This window comes from Thrips palmi, unplaced genomic scaffold (genome assembly GCF_012932325.1).
Source record: "Thrips palmi isolate BJ-2018 unplaced genomic scaffold, TpBJ-2018v1 HiC_scaffold_3, whole genome shotgun sequence".
NCBI lineage: Eukaryota > Metazoa > Arthropoda > Insecta > Thysanoptera > Thripidae > Thrips > Thrips palmi.
Genome location: NW_023144630.1, coordinates 4,223,327 through 4,242,301, shown reverse-complemented (window position 1 = coordinate 4,242,301; position 18,975 = coordinate 4,223,327). Strand labels below are relative to the sequence as shown.

At 52.6% G+C, this 18,975-nt stretch overlaps 2 protein-coding genes across 7 annotated transcripts; one reads left to right on the top strand and one right to left on the bottom strand.

Moving 5' to 3' along the window:
- Positions 1–430: 430 nt before the first annotated feature.
- LOC117647970 (exosome complex component RRP42) lies at positions 431–2,171 on the top strand. The gene is made up of 6 exons (XM_034390000.1): positions 431–584; positions 910–1,106; positions 1,184–1,349; positions 1,431–1,625; positions 1,708–1,863; positions 1,955–2,171. The coding sequence occupies exons 1-6, from the start codon at positions 528–530 to the stop codon at positions 2,063–2,065; spliced, it is 882 nt and encodes a 293-aa protein (XP_034245891.1). The 5' UTR covers positions 431–527; the 3' UTR covers positions 2,066–2,171.
- Positions 2,172–2,293: 122 nt separating this feature from the next.
- LOC117647969 (aldehyde dehydrogenase, dimeric NADP-preferring-like) lies at positions 2,294–17,785 on the bottom strand. 6 transcript variants are annotated; one of them, XM_034389995.1, is made up of 13 exons: positions 17,619–17,782; positions 16,248–16,547; positions 7,430–7,479; positions 7,119–7,262; positions 6,942–7,037; positions 6,640–6,861; positions 6,386–6,549; positions 6,062–6,292; positions 5,777–5,974; positions 4,551–4,666; positions 4,237–4,372; positions 4,008–4,158; positions 2,294–3,449 (listed from the first exon to the last, which is right to left on the bottom strand). In XM_034389995.1, the coding sequence occupies exons 2-13, from the start codon at positions 16,531–16,533 to the stop codon at positions 3,432–3,434; spliced, it is 1,812 nt and encodes a 603-aa protein (XP_034245886.1). In that variant the 5' UTR covers positions 16,534–16,547; positions 17,619–17,782; the 3' UTR covers positions 2,294–3,431. The 6 variants fall into 6 exon arrangements, with proteins under 6 accessions (XP_034245886.1, XP_034245885.1, XP_034245884.1 ...); XM_034389994.1 differs by lacking the exon at positions 4,551–4,666 and adding an exon at positions 5,424–5,539 and having other exon boundaries at positions 3,313–3,449; positions 17,619–17,783; XM_034389993.1 differs by lacking the exon at positions 17,619–17,782 and adding an exon at positions 17,029–17,114 and having other exon boundaries at positions 3,313–3,449.
- Between the last annotated feature and the right edge of the window lie 1,190 nt (positions 17,786–18,975).

The window sequence follows — 18,975 nt, the reverse complement described above, 5'->3', positions numbered from 1 at the left end:
GGACACTTTGCTCTTTACACCGGACAAGCGGCCCGTCTTCGGCATGCCCGGGTCCTTGGCTACCGTCGGCCAGGACCCGAGCGAATTGAACTGAGGCTGTCCGTTTCTAGAAGAGAACCCCAGGGAACAGGGAAACCGAGATAAGATAAGCGTATGCCAGAGAGCGCCTGGGTTGTGGACTCTGGGGATCACGTGGCTCACTGCACTCGTCCAGTCAGAAGGCAGGGGCAGGCAAGCGGCAGGTTCGAACCATGGCGGGGACCCGCCGCACACGCATGCCAACTGTGGCGCGCTACGTGCAACACTCCAGTCGGCTCTGCGCGAAGGAAAGGATGACCTGCAAATGCATTCCAAAGTCATTTCTATAATGTGTGGGACGTTACCGCTAAAAATTGTCATAAGAGCCTATCTCCACATCTAAGAACCAAAGAAAATGAACCACCTGTTGTAAAGCGCAATGCGCAGAATATCCTGCGTGTAGCCGCAGACAGCACTCACCATTATTCGCAGGTGCACCAAAACAAACCATGGCAGGCGTGCTTCTCAGTGAGGCCGAAAAAACCTTTATTCTGCACGGAGTTCAGGTAAAGTCGTATTTTAACCTTATTTATTTTGAAAAATTAGCCTTTTTTTACCACATTGAACCCTTGTCAGATGTCGATTAGTCATTTTTCACCCTGAATTCGGTACTTAAATGCACATAACCTGTTGTAAGAGGCCAAATAAACTAGCTTTATTTCGTCTTTAATAATCTAGTGTGTCCGTGGCCTCTTCAAAAACAACTAAAATTTCACTTTAATTAAAGTTACATCATTCCTAAACATCAAAATGCATTGGAACTCTTTTTCAGTCTGTCCGCTCTTGCCTGTCGAACCACAGCAATAAGTTTCGCTCTCTTTCTTCTTTCAGAGTGATCTCCGGAATGATGGTCGTTCCAGACAGGACTATCGTCCCATTGAGCTGGAGCTCGACATCGTCACTCACGCCAACGGATCTGCCAGAGTACGCCTTGCAAATACTGACGTCCTAGTCGGCGTAAAAACAGAAATCGACGTACCCAAGCCGGAGAAACCAGAGGAAGGAAAAGTAGAATTCTTTGTTGACTGGTAAGTTTGAATGCTCCAGTAAATAAATTGTAATTTTTCCTCAACTTTTTGTGATTTGTCCTTCAAATTTATTTCAGTTCAGCAAATGCTACTCCAGTATTTGAAGGTAAAGGAGGTGAGGAGTTGGCTACTGAAATAAGCAACTTTCTAGCCAGTTCATTTGCGTCCAGCATGTCATTTGACTTAAAGACCTTGTGTATTATCAAGGGAGTGCAGTGCTGGAAATTATATGTAGATATTTTGGTAAGTTTGCCTGTTGTGACTTCAGACTGCTCTGAACCCTCCCACAAACATCACCTTTGTAATGTCTTACTGTTTGCTTAGATTCTCGAGTGTGGGGGAAATCTGTTTGACGCGGTTTCACTGGCTGTCAAAGCAGCACTGCACAACACCATGGTCCCCAGGGTTGAAACTGTGGCCATGGATGGAGGCAACGTAGATTTACAACTCTCTGGCGATCCTTATGACTGCTGGAGGCTGGATACCAAAAATATGCCATGTTTGGTGACCTTATCTAAGGTAGATTATTTGCCTTATCTTCAAATTTAATCCAAATAGTCAGCATCTGCAAATTGTTTGTAACTTTTTTCTCTTGTTTCAGATTGGGGAACACTTTATTGTGGATTCAACAGCTGAGGAGGAAGAATGCAGCATGGCATCATTAGTTTTTTCTGTGACTGATGGAGGCAGACTAAATTCCCTATGTAAGACTAGTGTCGGTAGTTTACATCCTCATACCTTGGCAGAGGCACTGAAGGTACTGCATTTTCCTCATTTATTGATAATAATACCTATTAATAGTTTTATTTTTGAGCTACCATAATTTACTATTTTGTTGACTCTTCTAGGTGGGTGTTGATGTAGGTGTAAGACTCAACAAGGCACTGGACCAAGCACTTGCGAGAGAAGACCGGCGTCTAGAAGCAGACAAACCAGAAAGATTTGGATTTTTAAAGTGAGGTAGGATATGTGGGCTTCAAAAGTAGACCAGCAACAGTATACCTTCTGGTTCAGATTCGAATGTATTGATTCAAGCATCTGAATGAATTCTCTTTCTCATTCCAACAAGCTGATAATTATTTCGGCCCTATGTATGGCCTGCATCTCAGACTTGCGGACTGCCAAATCCTGTACATCCAAACCATTCTGTCTTCTAACTTCCCAAAGGATTTATTCAAAAGTAAAAGAACGAGTAAAAATGCATTTATTTCCAATATAAAACACACAATAAATTTGTAACTTGTAAAAAAAGACATTCTTCTTTGGTCCCATACTGACAGACAATCACACATATCTACCACTCAAGCACTCAATAATATTTTGAGCATTAAAGCAAAATATTTAAAACATACAATCTTATCAACAATACAAATGTTCAACTTTTCCTGGTGGCCTGGCACAGCAGTAACTCTAGCTTTAAGGACAAATTTAGAAAGTGCAATAGTGCTCGCATCACTGGGTTAACAAATGGCAACAATACATACACTACACATTCCTTTTGCTGTATTTTTGTCAAAAATCTCAAAGTTTTGTAAAAGTTCTTTAGTATACTTCATACACAGAATTACATGCTCATGTCTCCTCAGAAAATGGGGAGAAACTTCTAATGGCAATTGCTGTCTTTTAAACCAGGGAATGTTGGCAACATCTTATACTCAAAGGGCAAGATTGAGGTACTTTGTTATGATAATGAGGTAACAAAAGCAAGACCTTACTAAGACCTTTGCAGAGATTGTGACTAAATATAGCCCGCACAAATGCATGCATAGTTGAGCATTGATCAGCTAGCTCAACATTTAAAGTTCATTGACTCATACAACGCCTTCCTCCTTTACAAAATAATAGAGCATTCCTTATGGTTTAGGTAATCTAGAGGCACAGCTGCTTTCGAAATAAGTGCCAAAAATGAAGGATCTTATAAATAAAGAACAAAAAAGTTATGGCACATGCTAGAGGCAGAAGGGCTTTCTAACAGAAACAAAATAAGACAGAAATTTGAAAAGAAAAAGAAACCTAAGAACAAGCAAGAATAGTTTTAGATGAGGAAACTTAAAACAAGAAGGTGGCACCAAAATAGATGTTGTTACCCTGTCAGCATATGCCACAAGTAGCACGTACCCTAACAAATCTGACTAAAATTCTGCAACACAGTAACAAATTGTCCATTGTCAACTGTTTAACAAAGGAAGGGCTGGTTAAACTGATTAGAGATATTTGACAGCAGAACTTGTTGGGTAGTTAGAGGTCAGATTCAATTCCATCTCCTTTAGAGAGAATGCTGACAGCCGCAGTGTAGGCCCCCTGGAGGCTGGTGTGCTTTTCCCCTTACTGGTGCTCCTGGGACTGCGCACAGAAAGGGGAATAATGAAGACAGGTTCATCCCACGGGAAATGCTAGTCAGTGTCAAGGGATTTTGAAACACAGTTCCACCACCCATAAAACATGCTCCAATTATTAATTTTCCAGAGAGAATGGAAATTTCTGTCAAAGGAGACCTAATTTCCAAATAATGTGACAGGATTTTGGAGGAAATCTGGTAATAGAATAGCCATTAAAATTACTTTTATTCAAATGTAAAAGTTTTACAGTTAGTACTTAGTTTAATAATACTACTACTGTCTTTAAAAAACAAAACAATGTTTCATTTGACCAACAAGATAGCAATGATTACACTTTCAACTATATTTTCACAACTAAGAAATATATAAATGCAAGGCAAAAATAAACTGTGTACAAACATTGATCTAAAAAAAGACTAGTGCAAATTTCCAAAAAGATCCTTAATACTTGGTGAGTACAACCATAAGCATATTGATAAATTTTGTAAAATCAGTCAGTCACATTAAGTGAAAATAACAATGACAGTCAAGCTGGAACTACATAGGTTTAACGATGTCGTACCTTCTGAAGAGCACTAACACCCCACATCGCCAACATGCCCAGACCAAATACAGCACCATACTGTAGGAATGCAAGAGAGACGCCTCGTCGCTTCTTCATTAATGTACGAAGGAAGGCCAAGCCTTTCTCGGAGTAAGGTGGGTACCGTCCACTGGAAAGTCAAGTCCATTAGGATGGAGTATGTACAAAGACCAAAAAAGGAGAATGCATGAAAATGCTGACTACTCACGCAGCAAGGGATTCTCCAATGATGTTGTAGTCCTTGACGAGGGTTCCCTTGTGGTGAGTGAAGGTGTCGAAAGTGAATTTGCCGTGGTAGGCACCCATGCCACTGCAGCCGACGCCGCCGAATGGAAGGCCCTCAGCTGGTGGGCAACAAGATAACAACTTATGGAAAACCGAAACCAGACTTGTAAAGCAGGCACCATGCAGTGAGTTACTACATACAAAAGTTTGATAAGACGAAACTAGTTAAATAATTACAAAAGGTATCTTATAAAATACTTTAGTGTTCAAGCATTCATTAACTTCATATCTACAAACCTGCAGCATGGAAGATGGTATCATTGACACAAACGCCACCACTGGTAGTGTTCTTCAAGAAAAGGTCCTTTTCGGATCCCTTTTCGGAGAAAATGTACAAAGCCAAAGGTTTTTCCCTGCACCAGTAACATAAAAACCATCACCATCAGGCACATTCCAACATTTTTAAATTCCTCAAAATTTTAACAGTCCAACCACCAGGCTGCATAACTCCATCTATAGTTCAAAAATTTCCCCCACACAAAAGTTATTTGCAAAACTTGATGCATCAACAAATATACACAAGAGGATGAGCGTGCAGAGAGAATGTTGCGTGATGGGCAGTTCCACACTTTCACATGGAACATATTTATATTATCCACAGGAGAGCAAAAGGTAAGAATTACAACCAAATACGTACAAAGAATGATTAGCAAACCTATAGTACTAGGGGGAAAAGTGTGTGAAAGGTTTCTAGGTGATCCTAAAATATAAGCACTGCGAAATAAAGCTTACTTCATTGTTCTCAGAAAACCAGTTAGGCTATTCTACTCAGTGAAAGGAAATAAAGAAATCGCCAAAACCTGTGGGCTAGCTGGAATTCAATCAAGAGCCCCTTCATATCCCTCTATCTCTATGGCCATGTAGGGTACAGTAGGGAAGGAACAGGTTGTTAGGTGCACATGTCTCTTACTTTCTTTGTTTTAAAGCAAGAGTGGAAACAAGTTGAGATACAGCTTTCAACTCGGGTTAGCAGGGATGCAGGGTATATGTACATTAAACCTTCACCACAACCCCCAATACACCTGGAATAACATATGTGCACTACATACAGTGTGCCTCATAAAATCGGCCAGGCTAAGACACTCCTGTAAAACCAGAAATGTCACTCACCAGCAAAGTGCATCAGAGTATCATTAACAGCAACTCCTCCGCTTGATGTTTGCTTCAGCACCAAGTCTCTAATTTTCTTGTCAGAGGTGAATAAATAAAATGCCAGGGGCTTGTCTCTGTGAGTGAGATGGAGGGAGGGAGAGGAGGGAAAATCAATGAGTGAATTTTCAAAAATATGAAATTCAATGAAAATGATCCCCAATGAAACTAAAAGTACATTATTTTCAGCCACAACCTAGGGTCTAAAAAATTCAAAAATCTTTAAGTTTACAAAAGAAGTCACATAGAAAACTGGACCTGAAAGAAAACTCCATTAATGAATAATAGCCCTCACAGCAAAAACAAACACTCACCGGCTGTTGATGAATTTGATGGCTTCATATGCATTCTCAACATTGACAATCGGAAGAATGGGTCCAAAGATTTCCTCCTGCATCACCTTGTCAGTGGGCTTGACATCAACAAGAATAGTTGGTGCAATATAGCGGTCTGAGGCATCCACCTCACCACCAACCACTATTTTACCACAATTCAAATACTCCTTCAGCCGCCTGGTAGCAAATCACAGTAGTTGAAGAAACATATTGAAAATCTAAACAAAACTGGGGAAAAATTAATGAAAGCTGAAACAAACTTACTGGAATTGTTTGTCTGAAACAATGCGGCACAAGTCAGGAGAATTCTTTGGGTTGGCTCCGTAAAATTCCTTGAGTACCTCTTTTGCTTTCGCTACAAACTTTTCCTGAGTTTCCCGGGTGCACAACACATAGTCTGGAGCAATACAAGTCTGGCCCGCATTTACCAGCTTTCCCCACATGATACGCTTTACAGCAATGTTCATGTTGACTGTACCATCAAGGTACACAGGGCTGCACACAAGAAAGTAAAAAAAAGGATATCAATTTTGAAAAAATTACATTTGGCACAAAATTTAAGTAAAATAAATCATGTTAGGTACCTACCTCTTGCCACCAAGTTCAAGAGTAACTGGTGTCAGGTGCTCATTGGCTGCAGCTCGTACAATCTTTCCAACAGTTGTTGAACCAGTGTAGAAAATGTAATCAAACTTCTGTTTTAAGAGTTCTGTGGTTTCTGGGATTCCACCAAGGATAACTGGGAAGCACTCCTGAAAAGGGTGAATGAATTATAGAGTCAGATACAAGCTAAAAAAAACATAACTTTGTAATGGCAGAAAACAAAATTAGTGCAAACTCACCTGATCAAGGTACTTTGGGACTAGATCAGCAATTAGCTTAGCAGAGGCAGTTGCAATTTCTGATGGTTTGATCACGGCACAGTTACCAGCTGCCATGGCTCCAATGACGGGGCAAATTGTTAGCTGAACTGGGTAGTTCCATGCCCCCATGACAAGAACAACTCCATAGGGGTCTTTGTAAATTGCAACATCATCCAACATATTCACAAAAGTTTTTTCAGGCTGTGAATTAAATTTTGACATGAAATAAAGCAATGTGATTGGCTTCTTTAATGTGAACAACACAATTTACTTCTACATACCCTGTCTGGTTGCATCCAGTCTTTCAAATTAAGAAGTGTCTGTCGAATCTCATTCTTGCAAATCTCAATTTCCATAATGCAGGCCTCTTGTTTGCTCTGCATTAGCGGAGTGAAAGAATATTCATTAAAAAGAATTAGCTGGACATGGGCACATTAAATAAATTTGAGTAAACTTGCCTTCCTCAAATCTGATTCCAAGGCGCTGATGAGATCTGTATCATTTTCCTCAAACATGCGCAGTAAATTCTTGAGCTGCTTAACTCGGAACTCGTAAGACAAGGTCCGTCCAGTTCCAAAGGCATCACGTGCCTTTTGCACAATCTGGGAATGTACAAAAAGTGAATATTTATGTAAGGAAAATTTGAGAATATTAAATAGCAACTGATTCAATGTTCTGTCATTTGGCAGATGTTGCAACACAAATGCAGAACAAAAAGTATGCCACCACTCATTACGACATTTCTGCAGGGAATGGACTTTCTACTTACAGCAGCGTAGTTGGCCATATTGATGGATTCAAACTCCTCTCCGTCAAATCCTGCAATGAGAAAGCACTAGTGTTGACATTTCATCCACAATGAAAACATCCAACTAACAGTAGCAGCAGGACCCCTCCCCTCCCCTTCCTTCCCCTTCTCCTCTGCACCTCACACACACACACAGTTCAATAATGGACGGTGACACCAGAAGCCCTAGCACTGCCACTCGAAGAGCACCACAAGGGCACACTTTGACAGCGCGAGCTGCCGGGGAAAGCCCAGTCATTCGCAGTGCACCAGCGACAGGCTGCCTGGCCCGCCTGGCCCGCCACCGTTGAGGTTATGTTTACGTCCTGGGCTGGGGTCCTGCAGGACGGCAGGGGAGGGACGGCTGGCCGGTTACGCAACGCGACAGCTCTCGTCACCGTGCCGCGGGGCTACCGTTAACTCACACCGGCAAGAGGAAGGCGAGACGAGACGCAAGACACGGCGGTGCGACTCTTCGCCCCGATTGCTCCTGGCGACTGGCGCTTGGCTCGGCTCGCGCTCCGCTCGGCACAGACCCTAGACAGAGACAGACTGCTGCGTCAGAGCCAGAGCGGCAGTGAGTTCGACTTCGCGTTCGCGAGCCGCGGCACAGCAGGACTACCGCACCACCTCCCTGCCTGCCCCCTGGTCTCCCCCTCCAGGCACCCCCCGGCGCGCGAGAGAGAGAAAGAGAGAGACGGCGACACCGCAGACGAAGCAAGGACGACCTCAGGACAGGACCGCTGCCGGCACTTCACTTTTGCTGCCGGCTCTGGTCAAGCCAAGGGTGTCGTCCTGCTCCCTTCCGAGGGCCGTTTTCGTCGCTCTGTCTCTCTCGCGCCCAAGGGAATGCCCCGTCCGACGGCGACGGGGCGCGGAGCCGAGCGCGCCTGCAGTCCCGGGGGTAGGCAGTCCTGTCACGCAGGCGTGCCGGCGGGGTGCCTACCCTCGCGGCGGCCCGGTGTTACTATTGCTATTAAGGACTCGATGGATGTACTTCCACGATGAATGTACACCGGATGGCTGTACCCCTGGGTACACTTCTCCGAATGGCGCATTCTCATGCCACGACACCGGCCGGCGCGGTGGACAGCGCACCGACTCCGCACCACTTTTCGTCGCTGTTTCTCTCTCACCCAAACCGCACGGCCCATGAGTGCGAGAGAGACAGTAAAAGATGCGCAGAATCGCTTTGCGCCGGTTGACAGAGCGCTGCAGAGCAGTCGGTCTCGTAGCGCTTCTCACGGAAAGACACACACACGCACACAGAGTGCAGTCTTGCTTTCTTCGAGTTTGTTTGGCAGTGGCGGCCACCCGCGGTCCCACGACACGAGCAAAGGGGTCTGGCCGATACCGCTGGCGTCTCGACCGCCTTCGGCACTGATAAACATAATTATTGAGCACGGTCCAAAAGATTATGGTTCTTATGAGAGTGAAAGGAACGTTTTCGCGTCTAGTTTTAGGAATTAAGAACTGCGATGCATCTAAGATCTACGCTGCGGTTCGAAATTCGTCTAGGAGATAATGAGAGGGGGGGGGGGGTCGTCCGGTCAGATAAAGAGACGGACTGTGTCAGTTCCGAGAGGGGCGTTCCCGAGCCGCGGGTTCAAACACCAGGCATGCGCCTTTTTCTTTTTCTCTGACATTTTATCTCGGCATTCGGATGTGGCGCTGTACCGCCGCCATCCCAGTGCCCCAGCTGAGTCCTCATTGAGGTTCAAGCCGCGAGCCTCGCAACCGCAAAGTGGAAATCCGAAAGGCTGCAGCATCTCTGTTGCGTGACTCGGAGTGCGGCAAGCCAGTCTAAAAATGTCTCCCGCCCCGCTCCATTTTAAAGACATGTAAAGCAAATTCTTTTCCCTCTTTATTTCTTAGCAGTGTGCCCGCGTCAGCCGCCATTGTGTGCAAAGACGCGTCAGCCCGAGCGACAGAGACAGAGATAGACAAACACGGCTAAAACGGAGCCCCGATAGCATCGCCTCCTTTAAGCGCCTTCTGGTGCCTTCAGGCCTTCCTCGCCGCCAGCGGCCGCCAAATCGGAACTAACGACTCAGCGTCACCTCCAGGTCACCCCGCCGCCCTGGCTGTGCTGGCTGCTTGTGTTGTTGTTAGCTTGGCGGGGTGACATGGGGCAGGCCGTCTACCCATCTGTCTGGGCCGGTGGGTGTCTGGTCGGCAGGTAGGCAACAAGTTCCACAAGTTCCACTCCGTCGCTCCCCCAGCTGATGGCGACCCCGGCCGGCCCGGCCACAGGCCCGCGAGCCCGCGAACAGATCATGGCGGGCATGGCGGGCACGGAACTGCCAGTCACGGTACGGTACCCCTCCCCCCTTTTCCGTCCAATTCTCTCATGGGTCATCCGCCGCCAGAGTCACGCAAAGAGCGAACGAGCGAACGGCGCGGGGGAGGGGAGGGGGTTCATCCCATTACCAGTCAGCTTTTCATAACAAAGTTCCTCGGCACTGGAAATTTGATGCCTTCTGCAGGCAGCACTGACGCGGCCTGTACAAATTGCCTTCGGGAAATGGCTGCCGTCGTCGCCGTGGTCGTGAGGCTGCTTGGCGGTGCTTGGCGGTGCTTGGCGGCGCTTCGTCGAGTGCCGTGGAATTAGTGAGGTTGGGTATCACCGCGGCGTCCACCAGGCCGGGCCTAGAGGCCGGGCCGGGCCTCGCGCCGGGCGTCGTACACGTCGTGCAGGTCGGTACAGTCCGCCTTGCCGCGCCTCCGTCGCCGGTACAGTCAGCCACAGCACGCGAGCACCGCGCCGACGACGGACAAAAGAAACCTCGAGAGACGCCATCATTCTCTAATCACGCGCGAGTAAAAACGCGAGTCGTTTATGCTTTTCAGCCGGCGCTGGTTTGTCGGCGACCCCCTCCCCTCCCCCGCCAATGCCGCGGGCCGTGATGATACACTAAAAGCCACAGAGTCATCCTACGCTGGAGAAGTGGTACAGTGGGGCTTCCTAGTCGAGCAGCGCGGGGCGGTGGCGGTGTGTGGCGCGGTAGGTCGAGGCGGGTCAAGGCCTTGCAGCTGATATACGTGCCTCCAGGGCAGCGTCCTGGTGCACTGGCTGCACTGGCTGCCCCGCGGCCAACCACCCCCGTCGCCACACTGCGAGGTGAGCCAAGGCTCTAGCCAAGGCCGGCCGGGGTCGCCGTCGAGTCGCGGATGTCGCGGCGTGCCTCCGTTCGCGCGGTTATTTGACTTTGACATGGGTCGCTAAACGGTTCGCTCGCGCCTCATCGCCTCATCGCGTCGGGGACTTGGGACTTCCCTCGCTCGCCGCTGCGAGTCCCAGACGATCGGTTCGAGTTTCCAGCAGCCGAATCTATCAGCTCCACGCGGCTATTTCCGGCAAAGCCACAAGCCGCAGCCGGCAGGGGTCGCCACAGGTCAGCAGCACCATTTTCCTTCTTTTTTTTCACGCGCCGTTTTTCTTGAAAAAGTCGTCTTTCGCGGGACGGGACGACTCTGGCCGCTGAAAACTTCCAGCAGAAGCGGCGTTGCCGGACTCCTCGCGAGGAGCACGTACACTGTGCGAGACGAAGGCGAAGCGGCGAAGGCAAACCCCGCAATCAGGCCGCCACTTTTGGTCTCTTTTCACGTTTTTATTTTCATTGTTTACGTGTCCAGTTGGCAACATTGCCACGCCCGTCTCGCCGGCAGGATCAAGGTCGCTGTCTGCTGTCTGTCTGTCTGTCTGTCTGTCTGTCTGTCTGTCTGTCTGTCTGTCTGTCTGTCTGTCTGCCTGTCTGTCTGTTTGCCTGTTCGTCCGTCCGTCTGTCTGTCTGCAGTTTTCGATACCCGTCCTCACTGCCCCAGTCATGCCACAACAAAGCAAACTCCAGGCCTCATCCTCTCCGCCGCGCACACCTCGCTGCGTTTTCCTTGCGACCTTGCCGTCCACCAGGACCGCGTCTTTCATCGCCTGCTGTGGCATCGCCGGCGTCCGCGGCATCGGGGCGCCGAGGCCGGCCGCTGCAAACCGGAACCAGCCCCCCACCTCAACGCCCCTTTTTAGCATACGACTCCTGCAATATAATTTTTTTTTTGTTTTTGTATTTTTGTGGCTGTTGGGTTGGTGGCGGCCGGCGGCGGGTCTGTCCAGGGCGTCGCACCTAGTCGCCCCCCGCCGCCCTGCAGGGCTTTGCCGGGCATGCGGACTATGACCTGCCCGCGACACTTCACTCTCCACTCCACTTGTCGGGCAGGTGCTCGACTTGGCAGTGCCCGATCGCACCCGCGCGGGACGCACCGCGAGTGCGAGAGAGACGGCTCAGCCCCGGCAACTCGCTCGCATGAATTATCACGAACCTGGTCGTCGGAGAGAGAGGGGGGGGGCGCAAATCGCGGTCACTTTGGTGGCCTACCGGCTGTCCACCACACTGTCTCGTCAAGCCGTTCTGGAGCACGCCCAAGCAGCGCAGTTGCGAGATCCAGTACGGCCTAAACGCACGCAGCTGGCTGTCTCTCTCGCACACCCACGGGACGCACCTTGAGTGCGACAGAGACAGGAAGCCGGGCGTCCGCGCGCACCCAACCCAAACTCGCGATCCGCGGGAATACAATGCAATTTTCAGCGGCGGCGGTCGGGCAGAACTGCCCAGCTGACCACTACACTTGGTGGCTTGGTCATCGCAGTGTGGCGGCACTCGCGTGCTATGGAGGCACCACGCCATCGCTCGGAGACTCAACCACCAGCATGGCACCGCGGACCGGCAGTCCGACACAGTGGGCCAGAAGACCGGTGCAGGCGGCCAAAACACTACACGCGTTTTGAGCTCCAAAGTCGGTGAATGGGACTCGAACCGAACGTGTGACCCCACCAATGGATTCCTCGTTAGGAGAGCATTCCATAGGTGGGGTCACACGCTCGGTTCGAGTCCCATTTAGCGACTCTGGAGCTCAAAACGCGTCCGGGATTTTGGCCGCCTGCACCGGTCTTCTGGCCCACTGTGCGGCGGGCCGGCACGCCTGCCACGTAGGCAGCCCATCCGGCTCTTCGCCGCCCGGCCACGCCCGGCGAGCAGGCCGCCCAACCGGCGCGGGCGCTGGGCACGTCGCGAACCTCCGGGCGAGAGCCCCCCTGCAGACCCTTCCTAGACGCCGTCTCCTAGGCTCCCGTGACTTCCGTGACTTGGACGAAAAGGACGCTCTACGTTTCACCACCCACCCCCCGTCGCTGGCGTTTTGCAGTTCCAAAATAAGGCCAGGAAAAAGGACGCCAGCGTTGCGAATTTTTCATTTTCGAGACCGAGCGACGGACTGACCTGCACACTGGAACGACTACATGCCCGGTGAAAAGGCAGCGGGTTACGGCTGCAGCCCAGCCCACACCAGACATCCTGCGGCCAGGACCGCTCGTCGCGCCGTCTCTCTCGCACCCCCGCGAGGCGCGCCGTGAGCGCGACAGAGACGGAGCGCTGCGTAATGAGTCTGCAGACAGGCTGCCTGCAACGGGCTGCAGCTGCGGCTGGGCGGGCCGGCCGGGCCTCCTTGAAGGTTTCGCACACTGCCAAAACCGCTGTCTCCGGGGCGCTCCGTGCTCCGGGCTCCAGGGTGAGCGACGGCCACGGCGGCCCGAGCTGGCAGCCAAGCCGTCAAGAAATCGGCGCGAACGCAGCCCAAATCACTCTGGCGCAAATTAATATTCTGAATCACTACACTTTTACGGGTACAAGGCGAACAAGATGGCGTTTTAATGCGAGTACTGCGCTCGGCAAAAGTGTAGACGCTAATGCCTTTTCCCACAGAGTCCGACAGAGTAGCAGATGGAGGCCGATTCGCCGGAAAATCGGATCCCGGTCGATTGATCGCGAGCCGGTCATTTGGAACTCGTTCCCAGCAGACTCTCTGTCTCTCTCGCACTCACGGGGCGTCCCTCGGGGTGCGAGAGAGACAGCGCGAGTGTTCGGAATCTGCGCTGCGGCCCTGCGGGCGTGGCCTCGGGCGGGCGGGCACCACGACGAGGACGGGCTTGAGCTTGAGGAGCAGTCCGGTGGATCGGCCGCTCGGCCGGGCAGCCGACCAGGCCGGCCAGGCCGACCCCCGATCCGATCCACACACGGACAAGGCCACAGGGCCGCAAGGCCACCGCGAGAAAGTGGCATCAAAAATATCGGGAGGGAGAAACCTGCCCTCGCCAAAAGGCGGGCCGGGCAGCGCGCGGAAAACGCCCTCACGGTGCACAGTGGAACAGGCTCTCCGAACGAGGAATCCATTTGTGGGGTCACACGTTCGGTTCGAGTCCCATTTAGCGACTCTGAGCTCGAAACGCGTCCGGGATTTTGACCGCCTCCATCGGTCTCGGATCGGTCTTCTGGCAAATCCACTGTACGATGTTCTCGGCGGCCTTGTGTTTCTACGCGTCCAGAACGGGCCAAGCGGAACGACTATCAACGGCAGCGCGGGAAGACGGGCACAGCAATCAGAATGATTAAAAATATATTACTTCAAAAATACAGGTATTTGTGCACGTATATGGATGGAATGAAAAAAAACTAGTTACAAGGACAAGGTCTATCGAGGATGCGTCCTTCGGCGGGTCCAGTTCCAGATCGATTATGTAGCCAGCCAGCCGGCCGCACTCGAGGAAGGCGAAACGGAACGGGCACACGCCCAAAAAAGTTAAACTCTCTTTTTCTCTCAAAAATTTTGAGACGCCTTATTTTGAGGCCTGGCAACAAGCACTTTTCAAAATCGGCATGGCCGCGAAACTGCCAGCAATTTCTCGGGCAGCTCTAGGTGAGCTCAGCCGAGTACAGCACTGTACGCGGAGGCGTGATCAAACCTCAGCTGTTTGTGAGTGTATGCTGCGGTCATAGCGCGCGCCGAGGCGAGCCTTGGTGGCGGCCTGTGCTTAGCGGCCTAGACCTTGCAGTGGCTGCGACGCTGCGATCGCGGAACAAGCCGGGCGAGCCAGGGCGTCGGGCAGCGGCTCGGTCTCGGCCAGAGATGCAGATGCCAAGCCACTGGAGGACGCGCTGGAGGCGCTCCAGGGCCGCACACTGGAAACGCCTGGAACGGAAGCGCGCCCGGCGCGCAGTCTGGAGGACTCCAGGCGAGACTCCAGGCGATCATACAGATGACTAGTCACCAGTACCAAAAATTTTTGCAAAAAAAAAATCAAAATTTTTTCAAAAAATGAAACTTTTTTAAATTATAAATTTAAAAAAAATAATTTGAAAAATGTAAAAAAATTACAAAAATTTAAATATTTCTTTTTTAATTATAAAATTTTTTAAAAAAATTTAAAAATTTAAAAAATATAAAATTTTTAAAATTTAACAAATTTTAAAAGCACTCGCGAAGTTTGGCAGGGTTGAAGTCGTGGCCTTCGGCGCGGACAGGCACCCCACAGTCGCGAATGATAGAGGAAATAAAGTCGCCTGCGAAATAATGGAGAGCGCGCCCAGACGGCACGCCTGACACCAGACGGCGGCTGGCTGGCTGGCTGGCCCGTCAGTTTCCCAGGCTGCCGGCTCGGCGCCTTGTTTTGCCAGTCGCTGAGTGGCGAGAACTGCGAGAACACCGCACCTCATCCCTGTACTCCACTTCGCCTACGTCAATGAACGCACGCTTAGCGCGCGCACACACACCAACACACACACACACACACACACACACACACACACACACACACGCGCGCGCGCGCGCGCGAGCCCCCGTGTCGTCGACTCTTCGTCGATCGCACTCAAACAGCGGAACGAAATCAGTACAATGTGACAGCTAAGCTAGGGTGCTAAAAATGTCTTCCTGCAAAACAATCTTTGGATTTGGACTTTTGACGGGACCCAGCAGGCTTGCAGGGGACTGGGTGACCCGACGGGCCGACGCACTGACCCCGGAGGCCTTCGGCTTTGCCTTCACGTAGCAGTGCAGTGGTTGCAGCGAGCGTGCCAAATGAGAAAATGACGCAGCGGCGGAAGAGACTGATCCCCTGTCTCTCTCGCACCCCTGTGGGACGCACCGCAAGAGCGAGAGAGACGGAGCGACTGCTATCGGGGCGGTGTCGCGAGGACCAATTGCAGCTGCTGCACGGCCTTGCAGCGCAGTGCAGCGTGAGCCGAGCGGATGCAACTTTTACCCGACAGCTCTCTCAACTCAACTCAGTACTGGCAGCCCCGGGGCGCAATGATGGCAAGCGGGAGACAACGCCCCCTAGTCCGTCTCTCGGTGGCGAGTGTCAGGGACTCTACCGGAAACCTTGGAGCGATGCACACGATAACCAAGGGAAATGTATTCATTTCGGAAAAAAAGTGCGAACGATTCGCAGTCTTGTGGCGAGCACGTGTGAACCCCCGGGTACAGTGTAGCGGCTGCCTCTCCAACTCGTGACTTTGAGTGACCATCAAGACGGCCTCTCAAAACTAGCCACCGAAAACGTGTCGAAAAAAAGTCGACAAGAGTAGCGAGTCGGTAAGAAAGACAAACCAGCTTACTGCGCACATCCCGGTTTGGACTTTGTTTTATGGTAAACACCAGCAGCCAACATGTTTCGTGAGCCAGTCCAGGGTACACTCCGACGGTCGATACCTCGATCCCCGATCTCGCGGATCATGAAAACGCCTCTAATCGGTCGAGAGAAAAAATAACTGCTCATTGCCAGCTTTCAGATCATGCATTTCAACTTTAAGCACCATATCCGAGTAATCACAGGCTCCTACACTCTTTACATGGCATTACTTATGGATGTTGGCACACATTCCCAGCCTGGTAACGCCCCTCTCATTTAAAAATTTTTTTTTCTGAAGTGTTATTGATTTTAATTTTTTTTTTGCCAGTGTTGCAGACTCACCGTTGACTCTGGTGATGCTCGGGTCCTCCTCGATGACAAGGCTCACGTGGTCGACGGCTGCGGCGTGCCCGTTGAGCCCGTTGAGACCGCTGTGCCCGTTGAGCCCGTTGGCGGCGTACACCTGTCCCGCGCCGACTTCAATTTGCAGGTGTCCGTGAGCGAGCTCGTCGCTCGGCACCAGTCCGTCCACCACACTGTAGCCGTCCACCGCGACGTGCACGTCGCCGACTGCGTCCACTGCGTCCACTGCGTCCCCGGCGTGCTCGGCCGCGTCCAGGTCCTTCATGCCGCCGGGACAACCTGCGGGTCGAGGAGGGCGTCATCGGCCGCGCAGCCATTGCCAAGTCAAATGGGCCTCGCCGCCACGCACAGTGGGCCAGAAGGCCGGTGGAGGCGGCCAAACTCCAAGACGCGTTTTGAGCTCCAGAGTCGCAAAATGGGGCCCGAACCGACCGTGTGACCCCACCAATGTATTGCTCTCCGAACGAGGAATCCATTGGTGGGGTCACACGTTCGGTTCGAGTCCTCTGTAGCGACTCAGCAGCTCAAAACGCGCCTGGAGCTTTGGCCGCCTCCACCGGTCTTCTGGCCCACTGTGCCCCGCCGCCCCGCCCACCGCGGCCGATTAGGAAGCGGCACGGCGCTAAGCAGGGCCGCCCTCTCTCTCGCACCCCTACGGCACGCCCCGTGAGTGCGACAGAGACGGGGCGGCGCAGCGGCCCTTCGGAGTCAGCCCGCGGGTCGCCCGTGAGTGCCTCAAGTCGGACAGCGCGCCGCCTACCTGAAGCTCGCTCGTCAAAACACTCGCGGCAACGGCACACTGCGCGGAGGGCGGGCTTGGCTTCGCACGGCCGGCAGTGCTCTGGTCCGCGAGGGCGAAACTACTGACCGCCGAACCGGCGGCGGGTGGCGAGGCGGCGAGACACGAGTGGTCCCCGCCCGCGATGCCCGTGACCGCCCGCGATCCCCGGGGCGGTTGTCGAGACCGTCAAGCAGACCGATGGCCGAGGTGGCCGAGGCCTCAACCTGGACCTGTCGTGCCCAAGGGTTGGATGCTGACGGGGCGCGGGCGGGGTCGCGACCCCAAGCGGGACTTCCCCGTCTCTCTCGCACTCATGGGGCGGCGCGTAGGGGTGCGACAGAGACGGAGCGTCGAAGCACCGTCTCGGCGGAATGTCCTGGCACGCCCGCGGCGCGGGTTCGCCTCCCGACGGCGGCGTCAAACCAGTCCCGGATGTCCACAGGTCTGCCGACGTCGACGTCACTCGCACAGTGTAGCTCCTCGGCGGCGCGCACAAATCACTCCAACCTTTCGATATTGTTGTTGTTGTCTTTGCTCGGGATTTGGAGGGCCCGTCCCGCGATACTCACAGCCATGCCCCGCGCTCCGAGTGCTGCACTAGCTGCGCTAGCCACTGTCTCTGACTGCCCGTGACTGCCGGTGACTGCCCGATCTGACACGCGCGACGAGCAGCGACGCGATGGCGCGGGGCGGCGCTCTAGGCGGCGGCCAACAGGGGAGATGCAGGACTGGCCGCCGCGCGACGGCGTCGTGGTCTCGACGGTCTCAACGGCAGCCCCGCCCCGCCGCGCCCCGCCCCGCCCCGCGGGCGCGCACGCGGACGAGCAGAGCACGCGGGCACGCCGGCCAGCCGGCCCGCCCCGCCCCTCCCCGCCCCGCCCTCGCCCTCGCCCTGCCCCGTTCCGGACTCGAAATCCCCGAAGTCGGGCGAACGCGGCGAACGGGCTGGCCGGCTCTCCCCCTTCGCCCAGTGGCCCAGTCATCAGGCTGGAACGGAAAGGGGAAGGGAGAAGGCGGGGCACAAGACCAAGAAGGCGGTGGTGATGGTGAAGACCGAGAAGGCGGTGGTGATCGTGGTGCTGATGGTAAAATTACTTCCGCGTGATGCAGTGTAGTCCCGATGCCGACAAAAAGCCCTCGTCCAACTTCTAGCACTGGTGTGAGAAGCAAAGGTGATCCTAGGAGTTGTCAAAAGGCGCGCTCGAAGAACTGGTTTTATTAATGTTTTTGTTTTCTGTTTGGGCGTGCCGGCGTGCCGGCGACGCGAGGGGGGCATTCGTAGGAACAAGTTTCCCTGCCAGCAGCCTACAGCAGCCGTTCGAGGTGCTCGTCGATCGCCACGGGGCAAGATTTCGGCCGCCATGTCCAGATCGCGGAGGGAAACCAGTGGACTACCCTCCGGCCGCAACCCTCGCCACACTAGCGGGAAGTTTTGCCTGTAAGTGGCAAAGCTGGGTGCGCGCTGCAAGCGAATGTAAGGCCCGGGTTCGACTCCTGGGACAGGCGCAGCTTCCAAGACAGCATGATTGCACCTGCAAGAAACGGCGCTCAAGCAATGCTCAAGCAATGCGCGCGCCGACTGGAGAATTTCGATGACTGTGCACACACGGCCACACGGCACGCCGCGCCGGGCTGCCCGACCAGACGCAAGGCCGAAGTGCCGACGCATTGTTTGTTTGTTGTGGCGCGTTCGGTGCGTACGGGAAGCGCGCGAGGCAGCACCGGCCAGAAATGAGAAGTAGGGTAGGTACATGCTCCGGAGGTGCTCCGGCAAACTGCGGCAGACCCGAAACGGAAACTCATCCCTATTGGTTGGCCGAGGCCGCGACGATTGTTGCCAGCTCGTGTGGCAGCACTGCTCGCGAGCTGGTCAGGCACTGGTCAGTCTTTTGGGAACACGCTGTGTGGGAGCAAGTCCTCCCCGGG